General features: G+C 43.2%; 1 protein-coding gene across 1 annotated transcript in view; it reads left to right on the forward strand.

Moving 5' to 3' along the window:
* LOC311229258 (myosin light chain kinase, smooth muscle-like) overlaps positions 1-11,785 on the forward strand; it is a gene marked incomplete at both ends in the record, with an annotated part of 244,583 nt that overhangs the window by 78,450 nt on the left and 154,348 nt on the right. Inside the window, 2 exon segments of the mRNA XM_084315325.1 lie at positions 1,161-1,205; positions 11,526-11,621. Coding sequence (XP_084171451.1) covers positions 1,161-1,205; positions 11,526-11,621 — 141 coding nt within the window.

The following is an 11,785-nucleotide window of genomic DNA, read 5'->3' on the forward strand; positions in this document are numbered from 1 at the left end:
TCATTGTCAAAAAGTGTCACTTGTTCTGTGGCACTTCACACCCACTCTGCCATCCTGTGAGGTCATTGTCCATCGTCAATTGAATAATTGAAAAATGAAGCATATGATTACATGTGAAAAATAGGTATATAGGGCTATATTGTAACGACTCAGGATGTCATTGTCAAAAAGTGTCACTTGTTCTGTGGCACTTCACAGTAACATAAAGGTGCAGATGGTTAGTTAGATGGTTAGACTTTAGGTTAGTTGTAACGTTAGTTTAGGTTCGTGTTAACGTTAGATAATGTACAAAATAAACGTTTTCCGCTGCTATAAACGTTGCACTTTTATTTTGAAAACCCCAGAAAGGAAGTAATTATATTTGCTTTACCATCCTGTTCTGTGTTAGCTCCGGTTAGCTCCGAGCGTCCAGTAGTTAGTAGTATATTATCAATACCAGCCATTGGATTACTGTTTTCTAAATTGGGGAGGCTTTTAATCGTCAAGGTAAGAGGATTTTAAGTCATGGTATCCATAAACTTCAATCGGTTCGGATCCTTTGAAGGAATGAGAATATCAACAAACCTGTAGGGAACGTCAGGCTACTGTCCTGCCTCACTTCCAGTGATGAAGCTAAGCTATGCTAACGGAGCGACTGTTCCCAAAGCTAAATGCACGCACAGAGACAAAAAAGGTATGTATCTTCTTGTCTAACTCCAGGGAAGATGTTAAATAAGCTAATTTCCCAAAATGTTGGAGTTTTCCTTTAAGGACTGGCTGAGGCGGCTTGTGTAGTGTCTGTCTACACTAGCTATAACTCCCATAGTTTCCATCCCATTTGGATTTAATTTTAAAACTATTTTTGTGTTTTATTTGAATTAATTTCCACCGTTGTCCATTGATGTCAGTATTGAGGTGGAAGACAACAGCACTGTACCTGGTCGCATGCCAGAGTGCACCTCTCTGACTGCCTCTAGTTTGGTCTGGAGTCCACTGTAAAGACTGGAGTAGGATCTGGGTCAGCGTTAGGGTCAGCGTTAGGGTCAGAGCCAGGGTCAGCGTTAGGGTCAGCGTTAGGGTCAGAGCCAGGGTCAGCGTTAGGGTCAGGGTTAGGGTCAGGGTTAGGGTCAGGGTCAGTAGTAGGTCTGAAACCTTGCTGATCAATGTCTTCTATTCTTTAGGAGAGTCAAAGACCACCACGCTGGAGACTACCTGATCAGCCTGAGGTACACACACACACACACACAGGCACACACAGGCACGCACACACGCACACACACACACAGGCACACACACACAGGCACACACACACAGGAACACACACACGCACCCACGCACACACACACACACACACATACACACACACACACACACGCACACACACACAGGAACACACACGCACACAGGCACACACACGCACACAGGCACACACACACACATACACACACACACACACACACAGATATATATGCAAGTTTCTCCTTCACATGCTGTTTTCAAGACAGACATGAAAACAGTTTACATATAATAACTTAACATACAACACTTATTATAACATATCTATAACTTAACGTAACGCTCTAAAGCTGAGACATGTTTTGCAAATCTTTATATTGAAATCTGATGGCAGCCCAATTTCCAATAGAATGAACTTCCATATTTAGTGCTGTGACAAACGAAAGGTTATGACTATAACCTAGTTCAGGTTTCAGGTTTCAGGTTTTTATTTAGACTCCACAACATAAACAGATCATTAATCCAGCTTACATTGCTGTCAAGGATAGTAACGTAAAAGCCTCTTGACTTATTTCCATCGTTGTCCTTGGGTGTCAAGGATGCTAGAAACACACAACTCATTACAGAATTAATCACAATTATTATCTTTGCATAATAATAATGGCACAACCCTAAATTAATACAAAACAAAGCACATTTGTTGATACAATGTTCATTTATGTCGAAAGTCAGTGAGCTTCAGGAAGCACCCTCGGGGGAGGGAATTTGGGGGATGGGAGGGAGGGCGGAGAGTGGGGGGTGGGAGTTAAGGAGAGGGTAGTGGCTTAGGGTTTTGGGCGTGTGAGGCAGTCGAGGGATCCACCCCTCCTTCCGTGCACGTCGCCAGTCGTGCTCGTGGGGGGGAGGTTTGCGTGAGGATGGAGTTATATGAGTACTGGCTGAGCGTCTCGCTCTTCACCATACTGAGATATACCCCTATCTCCAGTACCTACTGTACTTCATTAACGAAAACAATGCACCCATGCACTTGACCAGGCCCCGCCCCAGTGTCCCCCTATAAGACACCGGACATGGTCATGCTCGCCCTCGGGAAAAAGTTTCCATCATAGAAAACCCAACCAAGGGACCTCAGGGCGCGCTAAGAGCGAGACCCTCAGCCAATCGGTAGCCCTGAAGTCCTGAGTCCGACTGAGGTAAACCCCCAAAGCCCGGACGGGACACGACAGGTGAAGGCTCGCCTCTAACTCACCAGCGTGAGGAGGCGGATGAAACGCCTGAACCACAATATCCCTGGAGCGAAAAAGAGCTCCGGATATTTTTTGGCACGAAGACTGGATTAGGCCTCAGAGTCGCACCGCTATTGAATAGACAAGCACTCAGGCCGCACCGAGAGAGCACACAGCTCACCCACGCGCTTAGCGGAGGTGATGGCCGGCAGGAATGCAGTCTTGAAGACAGCTGTTCCAAAAACGCCTGCTTAAGAGGCTCAAACGGGGCCTCAGACAACCGGCCGAGGACCAATTGGAGGTCCCAACTCGGAGACAGAGAACGTTCCACCGGCTTAAGACGCCGAGCGCCGAGCAGGAAACGCTTCACAAGAGGGTGGCTGAACAACGTAACGCCCTCAAAACCCCACATGACAAGAGGATATAGCCGCGGCATATACCCTCACCGTCGAAGCCGACAGTCTACCCAAAATAGACTGAAGGAAGGAAAGGACAGCGTCCAGAGGGCAGGACACCGGGTCCAAGCCCCCCACTCTACACCACTCTTGGAAAATACGCCACCTACCCCCGTAAGCCGCGGTAGAGGACGAAGCGCGCACGTGCCGGATAGCGTTAACCACAGAATAGCCAAGACGCATCCCCACCAATTCACACTGACAGCAGCCAAGCCTAGAGGCTGCCCCAGAACAGGAAGGCAGAACAGAGTTCCGCGTGCCTGAGAGAGGGCCCGCGGTGACCACGGAACAGGCCACGGCGGGGCCACACAGAGCTGAATCAGGGCCGGGGACCAAACAGCTGAGCCCCAGCCTGGCACGACCAGGACCAAGTCCCGCGCTCCCAACGTACCCGCCCCAACAGCTGAGCTATCAGGTGTAAGGGGGGGGAAAGCGTACAGAATCCCGGACGGCCACGGAATCGGTCCCAGACCTGCCCGACTACAGAAGAAGCCTTTAGTTTTCATGGACGCTTTGCCGCGATGCGCGCACGGTGATATCACGTTGTTGGAATTAATTAGGAACCCAGGCTGCTGTTCTGTTTTATGCCGCCAGGAGGCGCAAAGTCATTAGACGGACGCTACAGCGTCCTACAGTACTGTACTGTATGTAACGATCTGTATATGTTTTGTTGTCTAAAATAAATACCATACCATATGTCTACAAGCGTATATGTGAATAGGCGTTCTAAACCTTTAAATTACAATGACGGCTAATTGCTTAGGAATGCTGAACAATGATCCGCGTTTATGCAGGAATGGAATTTAACTATGGTTACCTGGAACAAAACAACAAGCCGACGTACGTCCATTAATGTCATCAGAAGAAAGCGGTAAAGCGGTTGTGTAAACACGCAATGTTGCTGAATAAAATAATTAACCAGTTAAAACCTGTCGAATGGAGCAGTCAATGTGTATATTTTGTATAGATTGCTAGTGGAGGTGCCAGGTGGGCTCTGTTTATAATGGATATATAATGGATCTATTTTGTCTGGTACCGTGGTGTAATGGTTAGTCCTCATACCTCTCACGCGGGGGCCAGCCGTGTATAGGTGTAACAGACTGACAGCCAATGAAATGGGTGCATTCGTCACGCTGTCCAAGGAGCTGAACTGCTCTCGTGCAGCCGTGTTCGAATCCCGGTCGGGGCAAAAGCCTGTCATACATTATCAAAGATAAACAGCTATGTTGAATCAATAAACATGAATATCACTAAATAAACATGAATATTGCACAGATTTAGATTATAATAGTAAAGCTATTATAATAGTTCAATGGTTGTGATGGCAAAGTTTGCGTCAGGTTCCTTACTGTATATTTGCATATCGTATGTCACAAATGTAACAGTACTATATACCTGTATGTCATGTATGTCCCTGTCATAAATGTCATGTATGTCATAAATGTCACTATGAATTGAAAATGGGGGACCCTGATGTAAACAAGACAAATGTCTTTCTCTGCTCTGCATCCCCTTAAACATTTTGTGTATTGAGCCGTACTGTATTGTACCCATTCTGCAATCTGTTAAATAAAGTTTTCATTCATTAATTCTGTCCCTGTCTCTCCTTGTTGCACATATTTAGATTATCATTAGATTGTAGCGGCAGAGGTTTTTGTCAACTTAAATCATGTTTCTTAATTTATGCACAGGACTGTGTGTGGATGACCACAGGCCTGTGGTCCCCAACACCTCTGGGGTCAAACACCATCTCCTCAGTCTTCTTAACATTTAAAACCAGACAGTTATTGTCGCACCAGTTTACAAACCACTGGATTTCCAAATAATAGTCAGCTAGGTCACTGTCATTCTTAATTAGAGCTAAAATGGCAGCATCATCAGGAAATGTTCATATCATATCTGGTGAATTACCTAGCTCATGGAAGTCGGCCATGGTTCTCCCCTTGTTAAAGGGCGGAGACCCCTCTGACCTAAATAATTATCGCCCTATTTCCAGATTGTCTGTAATGGCCAAAGTCTTTGAATCTCTTGTAAACAAACTGAAAGAGTTTCTAGCTGACCATAATATTCTTAACAAGTCTCAGTCAGGCTTCAGATCCATAGTACTTCAGCGACTATGCTAGTCTCAAATGACATAATTGAAGCACTAGACAAGAAAAAACACTGTGCAGCATTGTTTGTTGATCTGTCTAAAGCGGTTGACTCTGTGGATCACGCATTACTGCAGAGGCTTGGCTGCATATAGGTCTTGGTAAAACGGCTTTGAGCTGGTTTAAAAACTATCTATCTGAAATAACTGTGTCTCAGTAATAATAATAATAATAATAATAATAACTTTATTTGTATAGCACCTTTCATACAGGGGATTGCAGTTCAAAGTGCTTTACATCAGTAAGAAATAAAACATAAAATCAGTGTAAAACAAGCAGCAAGAGCAAAGCATAAAGTGGGATAAAATAATGCAGATATATTAATCAATTCATATCAGAACCTCACGTTCCAATATGCTTCTGTAATCTGTTACAAAACATGATAAGGTTATAGTATGCACCCAGCAGATAGTGGGGCGTAAAGATAAAAGTAGAAATAAGTCAAATGAGCAGACATATAAAATCACAGTTTTTCACATTAGGATCCAACATCCTTTAGGCCACCTTGTTTATGGTTTGATTCAGTTTTAGTAGAATGTAAAATACATGAATGATGAAATGAGCACATTAAGTGCAGACATACTATAAAATCCTCTGATATATAAAATAAAGGAGAATAAAGACATGGGGAATAAAACATCCCCTGCCGCTTCAAGGCCTCCAGCTCCCTCTGAAAAAACTCTGACCACAGGCGAGGCAGTTGCATGTCCTCTTGGGGAGCCGCTGTTGTTGTTGTTGCTGCTGCTGCTTCTCCAGCATCTCACTGAATGAATGAATGAAAACTTTATTTAACAGATTGCAGAATGGGTACAATACAGTACGGCTCAATACACACAATTGTTAAGGGGATGCAGACCAGAGAAAGACGTTTGTCTTGTTTACATCAGGGTCCCCTATTTTCAATTCATAGTGACATTTATGACACACACAACATACATGACATCATGACATTTATGACATAGGGACATACATGACATACAGGTATATAGTACTGTTACATTTGTGACATATACGATATGCAAATATACAGTACTGTTACCCATAGATCCTAACATGGATTATATACATATGACGGTGAGGAGACTGTACATTAGGAGGGGGTGGGTTGGTGGGAGAAAAAATATATACCTCACGATCTTCTCCACTGCAGCCTGGTGTGGCTGCAGGGCTGGCGGCAAAGTGGTGACAGGGACACTGACCGTTTGACTGCCTGCACAAACATAAACAAATTAAATAAAGATATTTTAAAAATCAATTGTTATTGAGAGAAAGTAAACTGGTGAAAAATAGACAACAAGTGATGTCAAGAGTCACTTTATTGTCCCATCAGGTGGGAAATTTGTCTTGGGCTTACACCCACTACAGCCACAGACACATACAGACATGACACAACACAACTGACTCCAAACAATACACAATATAAAATATTCAGTAAAGTACCTGCACAGCTTTTACAGCAACAGGAAGAGGATTGATCCTCCTTGCCTCCTCAGAAGGGGTCCTGCTGTAGATGGCCCGGTGGACCCTTCCTGAAAGAGACATCCATCCTTCCAGGGAAGAAGTTGAACTTCTTCATTATTTCCTGTACAAAGCAAAACACTATATGACATATCTTTATATTACACAGACAAGCTGCAGCGTTCTGGAACACCATCCCATCACACATCCGCGGTACTAATACACTCAGGTCCTTCACACACACTCTAAGCATGGCCATTAGCAAGTCACGTCTCAGTCCAGCTGCCCAACCCCTGTACACTAGCCTGACTGTCCTGATTATGTATATGTGTGCCTGCCTGCATATATACAGTGCTTATACTGTACATGTATGGGCTTTTATTTGTCCCTGTACACCGTTTTTTTTTTATAGATGCATGAATGCCTAGTAGTGACTAGTGAGTACAGAATATGTTTTAAATTGTTTTTATATTAGCTTTAATGGCCTTCTATTTTTCTGTTTGTTTCTGGCTTAAACATCTAGCCCAGGGACTACAACTGAAAACTAGCAACCCTGCTAATGTTGGCATATTTACAGTTTTTAATTTGTATTCATTTATAAATGTATAACTGTTGATTGATATGCACTGTCCCTGATCAAATAAACGGAGTAAAAAATAAAAGCATAACAGATAGATAGTGAGATAGATAGATAGGACACAATGTATTATCGTTATTATATGATACTGTAGCTCTGCTGTGCAGAAACAAAACACGACTCAGTCAGCTTCACTGAGTACATCCAACTGTTGAAACTCCCAACACAAACCCAAAAACAGTTTAACCTATTGGTAAACAAACGTATTGTTGAAAATATACACTATGACTGCTGTTGTGACATTGTTGGGATCTTATACTGTAGTTTACATTTGAAAAAAAAACGAACTCTGTAAATCAATTCAATTGGAGTCTCTTTAAACAGCGGCAACACAAACCCAATAACCTATTGGTAAACAAACGTATTGTTGAAAATATACATATATGACTGCTGTTGTGACAGTGTTTAGGATCGTATTTAGTAGTTTAAACTCACCTTCAAACGTTAGTTTGCTGTTATTCGAAAGGCAACAGGTTGAAAAAAAACGCGACTTTCTCCAGCTCTGCAAAACGGATCTCTTCTTCTGTTCTTCTTCTTCTCCTAAATGTGGATACAGCAGCGCAGCATCCACAAACTCGCAACAGCGCCACTATATGGCCAAAATAATACATGGTTTTGTAAACAGGGAGTGGATGGTTGTTAAGAGTGGAGTGGATGGTTGTTAAGAGGCTCCCACGCAGGCAGATGGACGTTAAGGGTAACTACTCAAGGGTCCCGCGCGGGGGCCAGCCGTGTATAGGTGTAACAGACTGACAGCCAATGAAATGGGTGCATTTGTCACGCTGTCCAAGGAGCTGAACTGCTCTCGTGCAGCCGTGTTCGAATCCCGGTCGGGGCAAAAGCCTGTCATACATTATCAAAGATAAACAGCTATGTTGAATCAATAAACATGAATATCACTAAATAAACATGAATATTGCACAGATTTAGATTATAATAGTAAAGCTATTATAATAGTTCAATGGTTGTGATGGCAAAGTTTGCGTCAGGTTCCTTACTGTATATTTGCATATCGTATGTCACAAATGTAACAGTACTATATACCTGTATGTCATGTATGTCCCTGTCATAAATGTCATGTATGTCATAAATGTCACTATGAATTGAAAATGGGGGACCCTGATGTAAACAAGACAAATGTCTTTCTCTGCTCTGCATCCCCTTAAACATTTTGTGTATTGAGCCGTACTGTATTGTACCCATTCTGCAATCTGTTAAATAAAGTTTTCATTCATTAATTCTGTCCCTGTCTCTCCTTGTTGCACATATTTAGATTATCATTAGATTGTAGCGGCAGAGGTTTTTGTCAACTTAAATCATGTTTCTTAATTTATGCACAGGACTGTGTGTGGATGACCACAGGCCTGTGGTCCCCAACACCTCTGGGGTCAAACACCATCTCCTCAGTCTTCTTAACATTTAAAACCAGACAGTTATTGTCGCACCAGTTTACAAACCACTGGATTTCCAAATAATAGTCAGCTAGGTCACTGTCATTCTTAATTAGAGCTAAAATGGCAGCGTCATCAGGAAATGTTCATATCATATCTGGTGAATTACCTAGCTCATGGAAGTCGGCCATGGTTCTCCCCTTGTTAAAGGGCGGAGACCCCTCTGACCTAAATAATTATCGCCCTATTTCCAGATTGTCTGTAATGGCCAAAGTCTTTGAATCTCTTGTAAACAAACTGAAAAAGTTTCTAGCTGACCATAATATTCTTAACAAGTCTCAGTCAGGCTTCAGATCCATAGTACTTCAGCGACTATGCTAGTCTCAAATGACATAATTGAAGCACTAGACAAGAAAAAACACTGTGCAGCATTGTTTGTTGATCTGTCTAAAGCGTTTGACTCTGTGGATCACGCATTACTGCAGAGGCTTGGCTGCATATAGGTCTTGGTAAAACGGCTTTGAGCTGGTTTAAAAACTATCTATCTGAAATAACTGTGTCTCAGTAATAATAATAATAATAATAATAACTTTATTTGTATAGCACCTTTCATACAGGGGATTGCAGTTCAAAGTGCTTTACATCAGTAAGAAATAAAACATAAAATCAGTGTAAAACAAGCAGCAAGAGCAAAGCATAAAGTGGGATAAAATAATGCAGATATATTAATCAATTCATATCAGAACCTCACGTTCCAATATGCTTCTGTAATCTGTTACAAAACATGATAAGGTTATAGTATGCACCCAGCAGATAGTGGGGCGTAAAGATAAAAGTAGAAATAAGTCAAATGAGCAGACATATAAAATCACAGTTTTTCAGGGTTTGAATCCCAGCGATTCTGATATATTTTTTTTTATTATTTGTCCGGACGTAATCCACACTCGTCAGGGTGAGGACCGCCCCGCGACATCACACCTGCACCCACATTCACCCTGCCGGGGATGTGGAGAGCCCTCAGGCTGCGCAGATGGAGAAACGGCCATAGCCAGCCGACCGCCGCCCGGTGCAGATGGGGGAGCGTACTCCTCCCTGTCTGTCGACATACGACGCTGACGTCGTGTTGTCCGTCCTGATCAAAACACCGTTTGAGGACCAGAAGGACTGCCTTCAATTCCAACACATTGAATGTAGCGCAGACCGGGCAGCATGGTCTTGCCAGCTGCCCCCTACTGCGTTGGCCCGATGCCCCCCCCCCCCCCCCCCCCCCCCCCCAGTGAGGGAGTTTCATTTTCTTTCATTTAGGACACCTCATACATTTACTGATGTAACTCCCGGACCATGCATGCTATATTTACACATGTGGTGTTGCTAGAGCTGCCGCGATTACCGCATTACCGCGGTATCGCTGTTACATCACGGCCACCGCAGAGTAGGCTGAATACCGCGTCACTGCTGTTTTTTATAATAATAATAATAAATTACCCTCCTCTCGTTGGGCTTGCGGCTCTGCAGATATACCCTACTCTTCTATCGAGGTTCCAAGCGACCCTATTGGGTACCAGAAAAGTCACGTGAAACATTGCAGACCACTGATTGGTCAGAAGAGAGACGCGTCACACGTTTTTTACGTCCTGAATGTCAGCTCATCACAACACGGCTAATAACGTTAGCTTTAACTCTCCGCCGGAGTGGACTACCATCGCTCTTCAGGAGTACTAAACGAGACATAATGATTTTACTGTCTGCAACGAATGTTATAATAAAAGCCCTTCGTTCTATACACTTGTCTGATTGAAAACTTTATTAACAGACCGCAGAATGGGACAACTCAGCACGCTCTGAGCAAAGAAAGGAACTGAGATATGAATAGAGTATTGCTTGCCCTTGCTATGGTCCGGTAAATACGCTGATGTTATTGAACGTGTAACTATATAACGTTACTGCCACAAAACGAATGCCTTTATTATAAAGTAGTAACTTTATAGTAATAATAATAAGAAAGGGTCGGGGGGGTTAGGGGTAACCACCCCTGCCCGCGACACCGAGTGAACTGCGCATGACCAGAGGGGAAACTTCGAATCCGTGTTTCACTTTCAATAACTAATGCGTGCTTGCCGAATCCCAAACAATATTCATGCTGCAAAGTCATCCTCTAAAGATAGACATTTAGACTAGAGGCAGGCTATATGCTATAAAGAGTAGACTACTACTAAAAAAAAAATGCATTCAAACTTATTTTTTTTTAAATTTTGTGTGCGTGCGGTAATAACCGCGGCATTTTGCAAATGTGTGCGGTAAGGAAAACATCAATACCGCGGCAGCTCTAGGTGTTGCTGGATTCAGCACAACCACACCTTTCCGGAAAAACCCTAATATGTGTTTCTATGACAATCCATGGCAGAGCTACTACAAAGTAAATGAGAACATTCTGCATAGATATTCATTTTTTACATTTCCGCTTATTTTAAGTATGTGTACATAGGTATATATTTCCTACATGCATAAAGATATTCACATCCAGGTTTTTCTATTAGGTTAAGCAACTGTCTGACTCTTAGCATGTCAAGTTTGAAAGCTCTTGGAGCTTGTATTATTAATCTACATGAGTTTATATGTCTCAACTCCCATACGGCCAGGCTATATTTTGGTTGTTTTTTCCTTTGGGGGTGTATAACAATATCTATCAATTTAACCATTTTTGCAGTAAAATATTTTTATACAAGAATCCATTTCACATATGGGAGACCTTAGAGATGAGGAAAAACATTGTTGTGTTTTGTTCTACCTCCGGTAGGGGTATCTCAACATATTGGGTGCATTGTCACTAGGCTAATTCTTTCCAACAGTTCTAAACTCAGTGTCATCAGTCTTTCTGTAAACTACTTCATGTACTGTAGTCATCCTCTCTTTCTCTCTCTCTCTCTCTCTCTCTCTCTCTCTCTCTCTCTCTCTCTCTCTCTCTCTCTCTCTCTCTTTCTCTCTCTCTCTAGGAACACAGTGGGGGAGTGTAACTGTGTGGCCAGCCTCTCTGTCACTGATGGAGCAGAGATGGACAGAACAGGAGAACCAGGAGAGGAAGAGAAAACGTAGGACTTCCATCACTCATTCCTCACCGCCTCCCTGTTTACCATCCCACTGTCTCCCTCCCTCCCTCCCCTCCCTCCCTCCCTCCCTCCCTCCCTCCCTCCCTCCCTCCCTCCCTCTCCCTCCTTCCCTCTCCCTCCCTCCCTCCCTCCCTCCCTCCCTCCCT

This window comes from Notolepis coatsorum, assembly GCF_963971535.1.
Source record: "Notolepis coatsorum genome assembly, chromosome: 5".
NCBI lineage: Eukaryota > Metazoa > Chordata > Actinopteri > Aulopiformes > Paralepididae > Notolepis > Notolepis coatsorum.